The sequence below is a fragment of the Nipponia nippon genome, unplaced genomic scaffold (assembly GCF_047370975.1).
Source record: "Nipponia nippon isolate SJK-2023a ecotype South Korea unplaced genomic scaffold, ASM4737097v1 scaffold_51, whole genome shotgun sequence".
NCBI lineage: Eukaryota > Metazoa > Chordata > Aves > Pelecaniformes > Threskiornithidae > Nipponia > Nipponia nippon.
Genome location: NW_028262371.1, coordinates 532,571 through 551,579, shown reverse-complemented (window position 1 = coordinate 551,579; position 19,009 = coordinate 532,571). Strand labels below are relative to the sequence as shown.

The 19,009-nt window shown below is 66.5% G+C and overlaps 1 protein-coding gene across 1 annotated transcript; it reads left to right on the top strand.

Annotated features, from left to right (window-relative positions):
- The first annotated feature begins 1,142 nt into the window (after positions 1 to 1,142).
- Positions 1,143 to 18,842, top strand: PCK2 (phosphoenolpyruvate carboxykinase 2, mitochondrial). The gene is made up of 10 exons (XM_087734965.1): positions 1,143 to 1,327; positions 2,360 to 2,599; positions 3,536 to 3,723; positions 5,388 to 5,591; positions 5,677 to 5,864; positions 8,772 to 8,934; positions 10,549 to 10,767; positions 10,834 to 10,971; positions 11,059 to 11,154; positions 16,403 to 18,842. Exons 1-10 carry the CDS (start codon positions 1,299 to 1,301, stop codon positions 16,858 to 16,860), a joined length of 1,923 nt encoding a protein of 640 aa, XP_087591091.1. The 5' UTR covers positions 1,143 to 1,298; the 3' UTR covers positions 16,861 to 18,842.
- The last annotated feature ends 167 nt before the right edge of the window (positions 18,843 to 19,009 follow it).

Below are 19,009 nucleotides of genomic sequence, written 5' to 3'. Positions count from 1 at the left end.
AACCGGCCCCGCTGCGGGGGGGGGGGGGGAGGTTTGCGCCCCCTGGGAGCCGGAAGGAAAATGGCGGCGGCCGCCGGCGGAGCTGCGGCGCCCGGGCCCGGGACGGCGGGGGGCGGCGGCGGGATGAGGTAAAAACGCCTCGAAACGGGGTTTTCTTACCATTTATTTCCTTTATTTTTAAAGGGGGGGGGGGGGGGGGGGGTTTTACCTCAGGGTGCGCCCCGGTTTTGGGGGGGGGGATCCCCATTCATCTTCGGGGGGGGGGCCATAAGCCATGGGGACCCCCCCCAAAGGCATTTATAGGGGGGGGGTCTCAGCCCTTAGGGACCCCCACCCCAATATTTGGGGGGTCCCATAAGCCATGGGGACCCCCCCAGGGGTATTTGGGGGGGGGTCCCAGCCCTTAGGGACCCCCACCCCAATATTTGGGGGGGTCCCATAAGCCATGGCCCCCCCCCCCTCAAGTATTTGGGGGGGTCCCAACCCTTAGGGACCCCCTAATTATTAGGGTGGGGGTCCCATAAGCCATGGGGACCCCCCCAGGGGTATTTGGGGGGGGGGTCCCAGCCCTTAGGGACCCCCTAATTATTGGGGGGGGTCCCATAAGCCATGGGGACCCCCCCAGGGGTATTTGGGGGGGGGTCCCAGCCCTTAGGGACCCCCTAATTATTGGGGGGGGTCCCATAAGCCATGGTCCCCCCCCCCTCAAGTATTTGGGGGGGTCCCAGCCCTTAGGGGCCCCCACCCCCAAATTTGGGGGGTCCCCTAAGCCATGGGGCCCCCCCCCCCCCCCCAAATACCCCTGGGGGGGCCCCAGCCCTTAGGGACCCCCACCCCAATATTTGGGGGGGTCCCATAAGCCATGGCCCCCCCCCCCTCAAGTATTTGGGGGGGTCCCAGCCCTTAGGGACCCCCTAATTATTGGGGGGGGGTCCCATAAGCCCCCCCAAATACCGGGGGGGGGGGGTTGTCCCAGCCCTCAGGGACCCCCCCCAAATTCCCACGGGGGGGGGGGGATTTGGGTGACCCCCCCCCTCCCCCCCCCCCCCCTTCCCGGCGACCCTACACAAACAAAGGGGCGGGGCCAAGCGGAGCAAGGCCGGCGGCGTGTTACATCATCCCCCCCCCGGCGGGGGGGGGGGGGGGGGGGGGGAGGGGGCGGGGCTTTGCCCCCCCCCAACCACGCCCCCCCCGGACGCAGGGACCTGTTTGCCCCCCCCTCCCCCCCCCCAAGTTGGGGGTATAAGGGGCGTCCCCTGGCGGGGGGGACCCCAGGGTGACGGCGAGCGGCGGCGGGGATGCAGAAGGCCATTGGGGGACTGGGGGGGTGAGTGGGGGTACTGGGGGGGGCTGTGGGGCAGCCTGGGGCTACCTGGGGGGGCTGTGGGGCTACTTGGGGGGGCTGTGGGGCTACTTGGGGGGGGGCTGTGGGGCAGCCTGGGGCTACTTGGGGGGGCTATGGGGCTACTTGGGGGGCTGTGGGGGGCTGTGGGGCAGCCTGGGGCTATGGGGCTACTTGGGGGGGCTGTAGGGCTACTTGGGGGGGCTGTGGGGCAGCCTGGGGCTACTTGGGGGGGCTGTGGGGCTACTTGGGGGGGCTATGGGGCTACTTGGGGGGCTGTGGGGGGGTTATGGGGCTACTTGGGAGGGCTGTAGGGCTACTTGGGGGGAGCTGTGGGGCAGCCTGGGGCTACTTGGGGGGCTATGGGGCTACTGTGGGTCAGCCTGAGGCTACTTGGGGGGCTGTGGGGCTACTATGGGGCAACCTGGGGCTACTTGGGGGGGCTGTGGGGCTACTGTGGGTCAGCCTGAGGCTACCTGGGGGGCTGTGGGGCTACTATGGGGCAGTCTGGGGCTACTATGGGGCAACCTGGGGCTACTTGGGGGGGCTGTGGGGCAACCTGGGGCTACTTGGGGGGGCTGTGGGGCTATTGGGGGGGCTGTGGGGGGGTTATGGGGCTACTTGGGAGGGCTGTGGGGCTACTATGGGGCAGTCTGGGGCTACTATGGGGCAACCTGGGGCTACTTGGGGGGCTGTGGGGCTACTATGGGGCAACCTGGGGCTACTTGGGGGGGCTGTGGGGCTACTGTGGGTCAGCCTGAGGCTACCTGGGGGGCTGTGGGGCTACTATGGGGCAACCTGGGGCTACTTGGGGGGGCTGTGGGGCACCCGGATGCCTGGGTCCCCTGGGGGGGGGGGTTGGGCCAGCCACGGCGCCCTTTGCCCCCTGCATCACCCTGGGGGGGGGGGGGGGCACCTTCCCAGCATGCCCTGGGGCAGGCCAAGGTCCAGGTTGGGGGGGGGGGGGGGCATTGTGCAACCCCCCCCCCCCTCCTCCTCCTTCTCCCCCCCCCCCAGGTGGGCCCCCCGCCTCCCCTCCCCCCGGCGGGGCCTGAGCGGGGGGGGGCTGAGCCCGGAGCTGGGGGAGGGGCTGGGGGCCCTCCCCCCCCCCCCCCCCCCTTTCGTGGAGGAGGGGGTCCGCCTCTGCCGCCCCCGCGCCCTCCACCTCTGCGACGGCTCCCCCGAGGAGGGGGCCGCCCTCCTGGCGCGCCTGCAGGCCGAGGGGGTCCTCCACCCCCTCCCCAAATACGACAACTGGTAAGCGGGGACCCCCCCCCCCCCCCCATTTACCCCTCCCCCCCCTTCTTCCCGTGGCTTTTTGGGGGGGGGGGGGGGGGCAAGTTGGTGGCCAACACCGGGACGGGGCGATTTGGGGTGGGGGGGTTACGCCGACGCCTGCGTCCCCTCTGGGGTGAGGGGGGTCCCCAAAAGCCCCCCCCCCCCCCCGAAGTGCCCCCACTCTTTATTTTTAAGGGGGGGGGGTTGGGCCCAGTTTTGGGGGGTAGGGGTGATATTGGGGGTGGGGGTCCTGGGGTGATGGGGGTCCCCCCGGGCACCTGGGTCCTTTTGGGGGGCTCCTGGTCCTTTTGGGGGGGGTCCCGGGTCCCTTTGGGGGGTCCTGGGGTGATGGGGGGTCCCCACCCAGGCACCTGGGTCCCTTTGGGGGGATCCTGGGTCCTTTTGGGGGGGTCCGGGGGGTCCCTGGTCCTTTTGGGGGGTCCTTGGGGGTCCCTGGTCCTTTTGGGGGGGTCCTGGGGTGATGGGGGTCCCCCCCAGGCACCTGGGTCCTTTTGGGGGGGGGGGGTCCCTGGTCCTTTTGGGGGGGGGGGGTCCCGGGTCCCTTTTGGGGGGGTCCTGGGGGGTCCCGGTCCCGTTTGGGGGGGTCCCGGGGGGATGGGGGGCCCCCCGGGCACCTGGGTCCTTTTGGGGGGTCCTTGGGGGTCCCCGGTCCCTTTTGGGGGGTCCTGGGGTGATGGGGGGTCCCCCCCCGGGCACCTGGGTCCTTTTGGGGGGGTCCTTGGGGGTCCCCGGTCCCTTTTTGGGGGGTCCTGGGGTGATGGGGGGTCCCACCCCGGGCACCTGATCCCTTTTGGGGGGGTCCTGGGTCCCTTTTGGGGGGGTCCTGGGCTGATGGGGGGGTCCCCGGTCCTTTCGGGGGTCCCCGGAGGTGATGGCCCCCCCCCCCGTTCGCAGCTGGCTGGCGCGGACGGACCCGCGGGACGTGGCGCGGGTGGAGAGCCGGACGGTGCTGGTGACGGAGCGGGAGCGGGACGCCGTCCCCCCCCCACCCCCCGGGGGGGGACCCCGACAGTTGGGCAACTGGATGAGCCCCGCCGCGCTGGAGCGGGCGGTGCAGGAGCGCTTCCCCGGCTGCATGGAGGGTGAGGGGCCCCCGAACCACAACGTCCAACCCCCCAAAAATTAACACCCCCAAATCGATACCCTCGGGAATACCCCCCCGTCGATACCCCCAAGTTGACACCCCCATTCGTACCCCCGAATCGATACCCCCGGTAACACCCCCCCCAAATCGATACCCCCGGTAACACCCCCTCCGAATCGATACCCCCCGAATCGATACCCCCGGTAACACCCCCCCCGAATCGATACCCCCGAATCGATACCCCCGGTAACACCCCCTCCGAATCGATACCCCCGAATCGATACCCCCGGTAACACCCCCCCCCGAATCGATACCCCCCGAATCGATACCCCCGGTAACACCCCCCCCCCGAATCGATACCCCCCGAATCGATACCCCCTGAATTGATACCCCATTGATACCCCCCAATCGATACCCCGTTAATACCCCCGAATCGACACCCCGAATCGATACCCCCTGAATTGATACCCCATTGATACCCCAAATTGATACCCCATTAATACCCCCAAACCAGTACCCCATTAATACCCCCAATTGATACCCCCCAAATCAATACCCCATTAATACCCCCACTTTGGTCCCCCCCAAATCGATACCCCCCAAATTGATACCCCGTTAATACCCCCCAGGTCGATACCCCCCAAATCGATACCCCGTTAGTACCCCCCAAATCGGTACCCCCCAAATCGATACCCTGTTAATACCCCCAAATCAATACCCCAAATCAATACCCCAAATCGGTACCCCAGTAATACCCCCAAATCAGTACCCCCCAAATTGATACCCCCCAAATCGATACCCCCCAAATCGATACCCTGTTAATACCCCCAAATCAATACCCCCAAATCAGTACCCCAGTCAATACCCCCCAAATCGATACCCCGTTAGTACCCCCCAAATCGGTACCCCCCAAATCGATACCCCGTTAATACCCCCCAGGTCAATACCCCCCAAATCGATACCCCCCAAATCGATACCCCGTTAGTACCCCCAAATCGATACCCCGTTAATACCCCCAGGTCGATACCCCCCAAATTGATACCCCGTTAATACCCCCAGGTCAATACCCCCCAAATCGATACCCCCCAAATCGATACCCCGTTAATACCCCCCAGGTCAATACCCCCAAATCGATACCCCCCAAATCGATACCCCATTAATACCCCCAGGTCAATACCCCCAAATCGATACCCCCAAATCGATACCCCGTTAATACCCCCCAGGTCAATACCCCCCAAATCGATACCCCCCAAATCGATACCCCGTTAGTACCCCCCAAATCGATACCCCGTTAATACCCCCAGGTCGATACCCCCCAAATTGATACCCCGTTAGTACCCCCCAAATCGATACCCCGTTAATACCCCCCAGGTCAATACCCCCCAAATCGATACCCCCCAAATCGATACCCCATTAATACCCCCAGGTCGATACCCCCCAAATCGATACCCCCGTTAATACCCCCAGGTCGATACCCCCCAGGTCAATACCCCCCAAATCGATACCCCCCAAATCGATACCCCGTTAATACCCCCCAGGTCAATACCCCCCAATCGATACCCTGTTCATCCCCCCCCCAGGTCGGTACCCCCCAGGTCGGTACCCCCCACTCGCTACCCCCCACCGACCCCCCCTCCCCCCACGCCTTCCCCGCCCCCGCAGGCCGGACGATGTACGCCATCCCCTTCAGCATGGGCCCGCTGGGCTCCCCGCTGGCCAAGGCCGGCCTCCAGCTGACCGACTCCGCCTACGTCGCCGCCTCCATGCGCCTGATGACGCGGGTGGGCGCCCCCGTCCTCCCCGCCCTCGCCCGCGACGACTTCGTCCGCTGCCTCCACTCCGTCGGCCGACCCCTCCCCCTCCGCGGTAAGCCCCGCCCCCCCCCCCCAAAAAAAAAACCCCACAAAACCCCGCCCCCTCCCCACCCTTTTAACCCCTTTCTCCCCCGCAGAGCCCCTGGTCAACCAATGGCCTTGCGACCCCGACCGCACCCTGGTCGCCCACCTCCCCGACCGGCGCCGCATCGTCTCCTTCGGCAGCGGCTACGGCGGCAACTCCCTCCTGGGCAAGAAGTGCTTCGCCCTGCGCATCGCCTCCCGCCTGGCGCGCGACGAGGGCTGGCTGGCCGAGCACATGCTGGTGGGCCACGGGGGGGGCCTGGGGGCGTCCGAAGGGGGCTTGGGGGGGGGGGTCTCGAGGGGTCTTTGGGGGGGGGTCTCGAGGGGTCTTGGGGGGGTCTCGAGGGGTCTCAACGGGTCTCAAGGGGTCTTGGGGGGGTCTCAAGGGGTCTTGAGGGGTCTCGGGGGGTCTTGGGGGGGTCTTGAGGGGTCTTGGGGGGGACTTGAGGGGTCTTGAAGGGTTTTGGGGAGTCTTGGGGGGGTCTTGGGGAGGTCTCAAGGGGTCTCAAGGGGTCTTTAAGGGGTCTCGGGGGTCTTGGGGGGGTCTCGAGGGGTCTTGGGGGGGGTCTCGAGGGGTCTTTGGGGGGTCTCGAGGGGTCTTGGGGGGGTCTTGGGGGGTCTTGAGGGGTCTTGGGGGGTCTCGAGGGGTCTTGGGGGGGTCTTGAGGGGTCTTGAAGGGTTTTGGAGGGTCTTGGGGGGTCTTGGGGAGGTCTTGAGGGGTCTCAAGGGGTCTTGAAGGGTCTGGGGGGGGTCTCGAGGGGTCTTGGGGGGTCTTGGGGGGGTCTCGAGGGGTCTTGGGGGGTCTCGAGGGGTCTTGGGGGGGTCTTGAGGGGTCTCAACGGGTCTCAGGGGGTCTTGGGGGGGTCTCAAGGGGTCTTGAGGGGTCTCGGGGGTCTTGGGGGGGGGTCTTGAGGGGTCTTGGGGGGGTCTCGAGGGGTCTTGGGGGGTCTCAAGGGGTCTTGGGGGGTCTTGAGGGGTCTCAACGGGTCTCAAGGGGTCTTGGGGGGGTCTCAAGGGGTCTTGAGGGGTCTCGGGGGGTCTTGGGGGGGTCTTGAGGGGTCTCAACGGGTCTCAAGGGGTCTTGGGGGGTCTCAAGGGGTCTTGAGGGGTCTCGAGGGGTCTTGGGGGGGGTCTTGAGGGGTCTTGGGGGGGACTTGAGGGGTCTTGAAGGGTTTTGGGGAGTCTTGGGGGGGTCTTGGGGAGGTCTCAAGGGGTCTCAAGGGGTCTTTAAGGGGTCTCGGGGGGTCTTGGGGGGGGGGTCTTGAGGGGTCTTGGGGGGTCTCGAGGGGTTTTGGGGGGTTTTGGGGGGTCTTGAAGGGTTTTGGGGGGGTCTCAAGGGGTCTCGAGGGGTCTTGGGGGGTCTCGAGGGGTCTTGGGGGGTCTCAAGGGGTCTTGAGGGGTCTCGGGGGGTCTTGGGGGGGGTCTTGAGGGGTCTTGGGGGGTCTCGAGGGGTTTTGGGGGGGTTTTGGAGGGTCTTGAAGGGTTTTGGGGGGTCTCAAGGGGTCTCAAGGGGTCTTGGGGGGTCTCGAGGGGTCTTGGGGGGGTCTCAAGGGGTCTTGGGGGGGTTTTGGAGGGTCTTGAAGGGTTTTGGGGGGGTCTCAAGGGGTCTTGGGGGGTCTTGGGGGGTCTTGAGGGGTCTCAAGGGGTCTTGGGGGGGTCTTGAAGGGTCTTGAGGGGTCTGGGGGGTCTCGAGGGGTCTCGAAGGGTTTTGGGGGGTCTCGAAGGGTTTTGGGGGGTCTTGAGGGTTTTTGGGGGGTCTTGAAGGGTCTGGGGGGGTCTCGAGGGGTCTTGAAGGGTTTTGGGGGGTCTTGAGGGGTCTGGGGGGTTTTGGGGGGGTCTCGAGGGGTCTGGGGGGGGGGTCTTGAGGGGTCTCAACGGGTCTCAGGGGGTCTTGGGGGGGTCTCAAGGGGTCTTGAGGGGTCTCGGGGGTCTTGGGGGGGTCTTGAGGGGTCTTGGGGGGTCTCGAGGGGTCTTGGGGGGGTCTCAAGGGGTCTTGGGGGGTCTTGAGGGGTCTCAACGGGTCTCAAGGGGTCTTGGGGGGTCTCAAGGGGTCTTGAGGGGTCTCGGGGGGTCTTGGGGGGGGTCTTGAGGGGTCTCAACGGGTCTCAAGGGGTCTTGGGGGGGTCTCAAGGGGTCTTGAGGGGTCTCGAGGGGTCTTGGGGGGGGTCTTGAGGGGTCTTGGGGGGACTTGAGGGGTCTTGAAGGGTTTTGGGGAGTCTTGGGGGGGTCTTGGGGAGGTCTCAAGGGGTCTCAAGGGGTCTTTAAGGGGTCTCGGGGGTCTTGGGGGGGTCTTGAGGGGTCTTGGGGGGTCTCGAGGGGTTTTGGGGGGTTTTGGGGGGTCTTGAAGGGTTTTGGGGGGTCTCGAGGGGTCTTGGGGGGTCTCGAGGGGTCTTGGGGGGTCTCAAGGGGTCTTGAGGGGTCTCGGGGGTCTTGGGGGGGGTCTTGAGGGGTCTTGGGGGGTCTCGAGGGGTTTTGGGGGGTTTTGGAGGGTCTTGAAGGGTTTTGGGGGGTCTCAAGGGGTCTCAAGGGGTCTTGGGGGGTCTCGAGGGGTCTTGGGGGGGTCTTGAGGGGTCTTGGGGGGTTTTGGAGGGTCTTGAAGGGTTTTGGGGGGTCTCAAGGGGTCTTGGGGGGTCTTGGGGGGTCTTGAGGGGTCTCAAGGGGTCTTGGGGGGGTCTTGAAGGGTCTTGAGGGGTCTGGGGGGTCTCGAGGGGTCTCGAAGGGTTTTGGGGGGTCTCGAAGGGTTTTGAGGGGTCTTGAGGGTTTTTGGGGGGGTCTTGAAGGGTCTGGGGGGGTCTCGAGGGGTCTTGAAGGGTTTTGGGGGGTCTTGAGGGGTCTGGGGGGGTTTTGGGGGGGTCTCGAGGGGTCTGGGGGGGGGGGGTCTTGAGGGGTCTTGAAGGGCTTTGGGGGCCCTCGAAGGGTTTTGGGGGGCTCTCAAAGGGTTTTTGGGGGTCTGGGGGGGGGGGGGGTCTGGAAGGGTTTTGGGGGTCCTGGAGGGGCTATAGAGGGAGTTTTGGGGGGTCTCGAGGGGTCTTGGGGGGGTCTTGGGGGGTTTGGGGGGGGGGTCTCGAGGGGTCTTGGGGGCCCTCGGAGGCTTTGGGGGGGCTGGGGGGGTTTCGGGGTGCCCCCCTAACCCCGCCCCCCGCCCCAGATCCTGGGGGTGACGGACCCGGCGGGCCGGAAGCGCTACCTGGCGGCCGCCTTCCCCAGCGCCTGCGGCAAAACCAACCTGGCCATGATGACGCCGGCGCTGCCCGGCTGGCGCGTCCACTGCGTCGGCGATGACATCGCCTGGATGAAGTTCGACGCCGAAGGTGACCCCGCCCCGGCCGCCGGGTTGCTTTTACGTTTTTTTGGGGGGGGGGGGTGGCTTTTGAATGGGTGCGTCCGAGGTGGCTTCGCCTGGTTGGTTGGGTTCTCCTGGCCACGGTGGCCTTGTGACTCTTGGGTTCTTCTGGTCTCGGTGGCCCCATGACTCTTGGGTTCTCCTGGCCATGGTGGCCCCATGTCCCATGGCCCTGGTGGCCCCAGGACCCTTGGGTTCTCCTGGTCTTGGTGGCCACAGGACCCTTGGGTTCTCCTGGCCCTGGTGGCCCCATGTCCCATGTCCCTGGTGGCCCCAAGACTCTTGGGTTCTCCTGGCCATGGTGGCCCCATGTCCCATGGCCCTGGTGGCCCCAGGACCCTTGGGTTCTCCCGGCCCTGGTGGCCCCAGGTCTCTTGGGTTCTCCTGGCCATGGTGGCCCCATGTCCTGGTGGCCCCAGGACCCTTGGGTTCTCCTGGTCTTGGTGGCCACAGGACCCTTGGGTTCTCCTGGCCCTGGTGGCCCCATGTCCCATGTCCCTGGTGGCCCCAAGACTCTTGGGTTCTCCTGGCCATGGTGGCCCCATGTCCCATGGCCCTGGTGGCCCCAGGACCCTTGGGTTCTCCCGGCCCTGGTGGCCCCAGGTCTCTTGGGTTCTCCTGGCCATGGTGGCCCCATGTCCTGGTGGCCCCAGGACCCTTGGGTTCTCCTGGTCTTGGTGGCCACAGGACCCTTGGGTTCTCCTGGCCATGGTGGCCCCATGTCCCATGGCCCTGGTGGCCCCAGGACCCTTGGGTTCTCCTGGTCTTGGTGGCCCCGTGACCTTTGGGTTCTCCTGGCCCTGGTGGCCCCAGGTCTCTTGGGTTCTCCTGGCCATGGTGGCCCCATGTCCTGGTGGCCCCAGGACCCTTGGGTTCTGCTGGCCCTGGTGGCCCCATGACTCTTGGGTTCTCCTGGCCATGGTGGCCCCAGGACCCTTGGGTTCTTCTGGTCTTGGTGGCCACAGGACCCTTGGGTTCTCCTGGCCATGGTGGCCCCATGTCCCACGGCCCTGGTGGCCCCAGGACCCTTGGGTTCTCCTGGTCTTGGTGGCCCCAGGTCTCTTGGGTTCTCCTGGCTGCGGTGGCCCTGTGACTCTTGGGTTCTCCTGGTCTTGGTGGCCACAGGACCCTTGGGTTCTCCTGGCCCTGGTGGCCCCAGGACCCTTGGGTTCTTCTGGTCTTGGTGGCCCCATGACTCTTGGGTTCTCCTGGCCATGGTGGCCCCAGGTCTCTTGGGTTCTCCTGGCCATGGTGGCCCCAGGTCTCTTGGGTTCTCCTGGCCATGGTGGCCCCAGGACCCTTGGGTTCTTCTGGTCTTGGTGGCCCCATGACTCTTGGGTTCTCCTGGCCATGGTGGCCCCAGGTCTCTTGGGTTCTCCTGGCCATGGTGGCCCCATGTCCCATGTCCCTGGTGGCCTCATGACTCTTGGGTTCTCCTGGCCATGGTGGCCCCATATCCCATGTCCCTGGTGGCCCCGTGACCCTTGGGTTCTCCTGGCCCTGGTGGCCCCATGACCCTCGGGTTCTGCTGGCCCCGGTGGCCCCGTGACCGCCCCGCTGTCCCCCCTCCCTCCTCCCCCAGGCCGCCTCCGCGCCATCAACCCCGAGTGCGGCTTCTTCGGGGTGGCCCCGGGCACCTCGGCGCGCACCAACCCCAACGCCATGCTGACCATCCGCCGCAACACCATCTTCACCAACGTCGGCCAGACCAGCGACGGCGGCGTCTACTGGGAGGGCATCGACCAACCCCTGCCCCCCGGCACCGCCCTCACCTCCTGGTTGGGCCAACCCTGGGCGCCCGGTAAGCCCCGCCCCCCCCCCCCCCCCGCCCCGCCCGCTCCTCCCCTCACCCCCCTCCCCCTCCCAGGTGACCCTCGGCCTTGCGCCCACCCCAACTCCCGCTTCTGCGCCCCCGCGAGCCAATGCCCCATCATCGACCCGGCGTGGGAGGACCCCGAGGGCGTGCCCATCGACGCCATCGTCTTCGGAGGGCGGAGACCCGAAGGTGAGGCCGCGCCCCTGCCCCGCCCCGCCCCCTCGCCCGGGGGGATCGGGCCGGCTCCCACAGCGGGGGGGCGGGGTCTCGCCGTAGGGGTGCCCTTGGTCTACGAGGCCTTCAACTGGCGCCACGGCGTCTTCGTGGGGAGCGCCATGAGGAGCGAGGCCACCGCCGCCGCCGAGCACACCGGTCAGCCCCGCCTACCGCCGCGCCCCGCCGCCCCCCAACCGCCCCCTAACCGCGCCCCGCCGCCCCCTAACCACACCCCGCCCCGTAACCGCGTCCCACCACCCCCTAACCGCGTCCTACCACGTCCCACCACCCACAACCACGTCCCGGTGCCCCGTAACCACGTCCCACCACCCCGTAACCGCGTCCAACCACGTCCCGGTGCCCCGTAACCGCGTCCCACCGCCCCCAGTGCCCCATAACCGCGTCCCAGTGTCCCATAACCACCTCCCACCACCTCCCAGTGCCCCATAACCGCGTCCCACCACCCCCTAACCGCGTCCTACCACGTCCCACCACCCACAACCACGTCCCGGTGCCCCGTAACCACGTCCCACCACCCCGTAACCGCGTCCTACCACGTCCCACCACCCACAACCACGTCCCGGTGCCCCGTAACCGCGTCCCACCGCCCCCAGTGCCCCATAACCGCGTCCCAGTGTCCCATAACCACCTCCCACCACCTCCCAGTGCCCCATAACCGCATCCCAGTGTCCCATAACCACCTCCCACCACCTCCCAGTGCCCCCTAACCGCGTCCCACCACCCCCTAACCGCGTCCTACCACGTCCCACCACCCACAACCACGTCCCGGTGCCCCGTAACCGCGTCCCACCGCCCCCAGTGCCCCATAACCGCATCCCAGTGTCCCATAACCACCTCCCACCACCTCCCAGTGCCCCATAACCGCGTCCCACCACCCCCTAACCGCGTCCTACCACGTCCCACCACCCACAACCACGTCCCGGTGCCCCGTAACCACGCCCCACCGCCCCCAGTGCCCCATAACCGCGTCCCACCACCCCGTAACCACGTCCTACCACGTCCCACCACCCACAACCACGTCCCAGTGCCCCATAACCGCGTCCCACCGCCCCCAGTGCCCCATAACCGCATCCCACCACCCCGTAACCGCGTCCCACCACCCCATAACCGCGTCCTACCACGTCCCACCACCCACAACCACGTCCCGGTGCCCCGTAACCGCGTCCCACCGCCCCCAGTGCCCCATAACCGCGTCCCAGTGTCCCATAACCACCTCCCACCACCTCCCAGTGCCCCATAACCGCGTCCCACCACCCCGTAACCACGTCCTACCACGTCCCACCACCCACAACCACGTCCCGGTGCCCCGTAACCACGTCCCACCACCCCGTAACCGCGTCCTACCACGTCCCACCACCCACAACCACGTCCCGGTGCCCCGTAACCGCGTCCCACCGCCCCCAGTGCCCCATAACCGCATCCCAGTGTCCCATAACCACCTCCCACCACCTCCCAGTGCCCCATAACCGCGTCCCACCACCCCCTAACCGCGTCCTACCACGTCCCACCACCCACAACCACGTCCCGGTGCCCCGTAACCACGCCCCACCGCCCCCAGTGCCCCATAACCGCGTCCCACCACCCCGTAACCACGTCCTACCACGTCCCACCACCCACAACCACGTCCCAGTGCCCCATAACCGCGTCCCACCGCCCCCAGTGCCCCATAACCGCATCCCACCACCCCGTAACCGCGTCCCACCACCCCATAACCGCGTCCTACCACGTCCCACCACCCACAACCACGTCCCGGTGCCCCGTAACCGCGTCCCACCGCCCCCAGTGCCCCATAACCGCGTCCCAGTGTCCCATAACCACCTCCCACCACCTCCCAGTGCCCCATAACCGCGTCCCACCACCCCGTAACCACGTCCTACCACGTCCCACCACCCACAACCACGTCCCGGTGCCCCGTAACCGCGTCCCACCGCCCCCAGTGCCCCATAACCGCGTCCAACCACCCCGTAACCACGTCCCACCACCTCCCAGTGCCCCATAACCACCTCCCAGTGCCCCCAGTGCCCCATAACCACCTCCCACCACCTCCCAGTGCCCCATAACCACCTCCCAGTGCCCCATAACCACCTCCCACCACCTCCCAGTGCCCCATAACCACCTCCCAGTGCCCCATAACCATGTCCCACCACCCCATAACCACCTCCCACCACCTCCCAGTGCCCCATAACCTCCTCCCACCACCTCCCAGTGCCCCATAACCACCTCCCAGTGCCCCCAGTGCCCCATAACCACCTCCCAGTGCCCCATAACCATGTCCCACCACCCCATAACCACCTCCCACCACTTCCCACCACCCCGTAACCACGTCCTACCACGTCCCAGTGCCCCATAACCACCTCCCACCACCTCCCAGTGCCCCATAACCATCTCCCAGTGCCCCATAACCACCTCCCACCACTTCCCAGTGCCCCATAACCACTTCCCAGTGCCCCATAACCACCTCCCAGTGCCCCCAGTGCCCCATAACCACCTCCCAATGCCCCCACGGCCCCCTAACCACCTCCCACCACCTCCCAGTGCCCCATAACCACCTCCCACCACCTCCCAGTGGCCCATAACCACCTCCCAGTGCCCCATAACCATGTCCCACCACCCCATAACCACCTCCCACCACCTCCCAGTGCCCCATAACCACCTCCCACCACCTCCCAGTGCCCCATAACCACCTCCCACCACCTCCCAGTGCCCCATAACCATCTCCCAGTGCCCCATAACCACCTCCCACCACTTCCCAGTGCCCCATAACCACTTCCCAGTGCCCCATAACCACCTCCCAGTGCCCCCAGTGCCCCATAACCACCTCCCAATGCCCCCAGTGCCCCATAACCACCTCCCACCACCTCCCAGTGCCCCATAACCACCTCCCAGTGCCCCATAACCATGTCCCACCACCCCATAACCACCTCCCACCACCTCCCAGTGCCCCATAATCACCTCCCAGTGCCCCATAACCACCTCCCAGTTGCCCCAGTGCCCCATAACCACCTCCCACCACCTCCCAGTGCCCCATAACCATCTCCCAGTGCCCCATAACCACCTCCCACCACTTCCCAGTGCCCCATAACCATCTCCCAGTGCCCCATAACCACCTCCCAGTGCCCCCAGTGCCCCATAACCACCTCCCAATGCCCCCAGTGCCCCATAACCACCTCCCACCACCTCCCAGTGCCCCATAACCACCTCCCAGTGCCCCATAACCATGTCCCACCACCCCATAACCACCTCCCCACCACCTCCCACCACCCCATAACCACCTCCCACCACCTCCCAGTGCCCCATAACCACCTCCCACCACCTCCCAGTGCCCCATAACCACCTCCCACCACCTCCCAGTGCCCCATAACCACCTCCCAGTGCCCCCAGTGCCCCATAACCACCTCCCAGTGCCCCATAACCATGTCCCACCACCCCATAACCACCTCCCACCACTTCCCACCACCCCGTAACCACGTCCTACCACGTCCCAGTGCCCCATAACCACCTCCCAGTGCCCCCAGTGCCCCATAACCACCTCCCACCACCTCCCAGTGCCCCATAACCACCTCCACCACCTCCCAGTGGCCCATAACCACCTCCCAGTGCCCCATAACCATGTCCCACCACCCCATAACCACCTCCCACCACCTCCCAGTGCCCCATAACCACCTCCCACCACCTCCCAGTGCCCCATAACCACCTCCCACCACCTCCCTGTGCCCCATAACCATCTCCCAGCGCCCCATAACCACCTCCCACCACTTCCCAGTGCCCCATAACCACTTCCCAGTGCCCCATAACCACCTCCCAGTGCCCCCAGTGCCCCATAACCACCTCCCACCACCTCCCAGTGCCCCATAACCACCTCCCACCACCTGCCAGTGGCCCATAACCACCTCCCCAGTGCCCCATAACCATGTCCCACCACCCCATAACCACCTCCCACCACCTCCCAGTGCCCCATAATCACCTCCCAGTGCCCCATAACCACCTCCCAGTGCCCCCAGTGCCCCATAACCACCTCCCACCACCTCCCAGTGCCCCATAACCATCTCCCAGTGCCCCATAACCACCTCCCACCACTTCCCAGTGCCCCATAACCATCTCCCAGTGCCCCATAACCACCTCCCAGTGCCCCCAGTGCCCCATAACCACCTCCCAATGCCCCCAGTGCCCCCATAACCACCTCCCACCACCTCCCAGTGCCCCATAACCACCTCCCAGTGCCCCATAACCATGTCCCACCACCCCATAACCACCTCCCACCACCTCCCACCGCCCCATAACCACCTCCCACCACCTCCCAGTGCCCCATAACCATCTCCCAGTGCCCCATAACCACCTCCCAGTGCCCCCAGTGCCCCATAACCACCTCCCACCACCTCCCAGTGCCCCATAACCACCTCCCAGTGCCCCATAACCACCTCCCAGTGCCCCCAGTGCCCCATAACCACCTCCCACCACCTCCCAGTGCCCCATAACCACCTCCCAGTGCCCCATAACCATGTCCCACCACCCCATAACCACCTCCCACCACCTCCCACCACCCCATAACCACCTCCCACCACCTCCCAGTGCCCCATAACCACCTCCCAGTGCCCCCAGTGCCCCATAACCACCTCCCACCACCTCCCAGTGCCCCATAACCACCTCCCACCACCTCCCAGTGCCCCATAACCACCTCCCAGTGCCCCATAACCATGTCCCACCACCCCATAACCACCTCCCACCACCTCCCACCGCCCCATAACCACCTCCCACCACCTCCCAGTGCCCCATAACCATCTCCCAGTGCCCCATAACCACCTCCCAGTGCCCCCAGTGCCCCATAACCACCTCCCACCACCTCCCAGTGCCCCATAACCACCTCCCAGTGCCCCCAGTGCCCCATAACCACCTCCCACCACCTCCCAGTGCCCCATAACCACCTCCCACCACCTCCCAGTGCCCCATAACCACCTCCCAGTGCCCCCAGTGCCCCATAACCACCTTCCACCACCTCCCAGTGCCCCATAACCACCTCCCAGTGCCCCATAACCACCTCCCAGTGCCCCCAGTGCCCCATAACCACCTCCCACCACCTCCCAGTGCCCTATAACCATGTCCCACCACCCCATAACCACCTCCCACCACCTCCCACCGCCCCATAACCACCTCCCACCACCTCCCAGTGCCCCATAACCATCTCCCAGTGCCCCATAACCACCTCCCAGTGCCCCCAGTGCCCCATAACCACCTCCCACCACCTCCCAGTGCCCCATAACCACCTCCCAGTGCCCCCAGTGCCCCATAACCACCTTCCACCACCTCCCAGTGCCCCATAACCACCTCCCACCACCCCCCAGTCCCCCATAACCCCGTCCCGCCCCGCCCCCCCCCCCCCCCGCAGGCCGCCGCCTGATGCACGACCCCTTCGCCATGCGCCCCTTCTTCGGCTACAACGCCGGCCAGTACCTGGCCCACTGGTTGGCCATCGGCGAGCGGCGGGGGGCCCGCCTCCCCCGCATCTTCCACGTCAATTGGTTCCTCCGCCACCCCGTCACCGGCGCCTTCCTCTGGCCGGGCTTCGGCCACAACGCCCGCGTCCTGGCCTGGATCTGCGGCCGGGTGGCCGGGGAGGAGACCGCCGTCCCCACCCCGGTGGGCTTGGTGCCGCGGGAGGAGGCCCTGGATCTGCGGGGGTTGCCGGGCGTGGCCTACTCCGCCCTCTTCCCCCTCCGCAAAGCCTTCTGGGAGGAGGAGGTCCGGGAGCTGCGGGGCTACTACGAGGAGAATTTCGGCCGCGACTTGCCCAAGGAGGTGATGGGGGAGCTGGAGGCCTTGGAGGAACGGGTCAAGAAGATGTGAGGGCCTTCCGGTGGCCGTCTCGGGGCCTTTGGTGGCCATCTCAGCCCTTTATTGCCCATCTCGGGGCCTTTGGTGGCCATCTCGGGGCCTTTGGTGGCCGTCTCGGGCTCTTTGGTGGCCGTCTCAGGGCCTTTGGTGGCCATCTTGGCGCCTTGGTGGCCGTCTCGGGGCCTTTGGTGGCCGTCTCAGGGCCTTTGGTGGCCATCTTGGCGCCTTGGTGGCCGTCTCGGGGCCTTTGGTGGCCATCTCAGCCCTTTATTGCCCATCTCGGGGCCTTTGGTGGCCATCTCGGGGCCTTTGGTGGCCATCTCAGGCCTTTGTTGCCCATCTTGAGGCCTTTGGTGGCCGTCTCGGGCTCTTTGGTGGCCATCTCGGGCTCTTTGGTGGCCGTCTCGGGGACTTTGGTGGCCATCTCGGGGACTTTGCTGGGCTTCTCGGGGCTTTGGTGGCCATCTCAGGCCTTTGTTGCCCATCTTGAGGCCTTTGGTGGCCGTCTCAGGGCCTTTGGTGGCCATCTTGGCGCCTTGGTGGCCGTCTCGGGGCCTTTGGCGGCCATCTCGGGCTCTTTGGTGGCCGTCTCGGGGCCTTTGGTGGCCATCTCAGCCCTTTGTTGCCCATCTCGGGGCTTTGGTGGCCATCTCAGGCCTTTGTTGCCCATCTTGAGGCCTTTGGTGGCCGTCTCGGGCTCTTTGGTGGCCATCTCAGGGCCTTTGGTGGCCATCTCAGCCCTTTGTTGCCCATCTTGAGGCCTTTGGTGGCCTTCTCAGTGCTTTGGTGGCCGTCTCGGGGCCTTTGGTGGCCATCTCAGCCCTTTGTTGGCCACCTCAGGCCCTTTGGTGGCTATCTCAGCCCTTTGTTGCCTGTCTCGGGGCCTTTGGTGGCCATCCTGGGGTTTTGGTGGCCTTCTTGTGGCTTTGGTGGCCATCTCAGGCGCTTGGTGGCCATCTCGGGGCTTTGGTGGCCATCTCAGGGCCTTCGTGGCCATCTCAGCCCTTTGTTGCCCGTCTTGAGGCCTTTGGTGGCCACCTTGGGGCCTTTGGTGGCCGTCTCAGGCCTTTGATAGCCGTCTCGAGGCCTTTGGTGGCCATCTCTAGCCCTTTGGTGGCCATCTTGGGGCCTTGGTGGCTGTCTCGGGCTCTTTGGTGGCCATTTTGGGGCCTTTGGTGGCCATTTTGACCACCGGCACCTGGTGGCCATCAGCTGCGTCCACCAGCCACCGCGGGCTGGTGGCCACCGCCTTCGCTGGTTGGCCATCGCAGCGGAGTGGCCACCTCCCTCGCGAGCCAGTGGCCGCCATCACTATCGGCACCTGGTGGCCACCAGCACGACCTGGTGGCCACCTCCCTCACCCGTCAGTGGCCACCATCCCAACCTCGTGGCCACCTCCCTCAGGACCTGGTGGCCACCACCGCGACCTGGTGGCCACCATTGCAACCTGGTGGCCACCACCACCACCTGGTAGCCACCACCACGGCCTGGTGGCCACCATCTTCTCTGGTGGCCACCGTGGTCTTTGTCGACGCCCCGTGGCCACCGTCTCCCCCGATTGGGCCACCGGGAGCCCGGGGCCGACGCCTCCCATTGGTGGCCTCTTGGCCAATGGCCCCGCCCCCTTGACCACGGGACCCCGCCCTCCTTGGCCAACCTCTTCCACTTGAGCGACCTCTTCCAGTTGGCCACGCCCCGTTGACCAACGGCCACGCCCCTTGGCCCGTGGCCACGCCCCTTGCCCCACCCCTTCCCCCATTGCCCACCCGCCCCCCCCCCCCCCTTGGCCAATCCCCTCATTGACTGGTGACCGACGCCTCCCATTGGCCGACGCCGGCGGCTGCCTTCCGACGTCCTCATTGGCTGCTGACCTCATGCCCTCTGCTCCTATTGGCTCCCGCCCCCCGGTGGGTGGGGCCTTGCCCACGTGCCTTGCGGGGGGCGGGACCAGGATGGACCAATAAAAGAGCCCCTTGGGGGGGGCTCGGATGGGACGTGGGGGTCACGTGTCGTCATTGGGGGGGGTCAGGGGTCACGGCGGGGGGGGCGGGGCGGGGGTCAAAGGTCACGGGGGAGGGCCCGGGCCCCGCCCCGAGGCTCTTCGGGCGCTCATTGGCCGCCCGCGCCGGCTTCAAGGCCGCGTGGGCGTGGCCACCCCCTC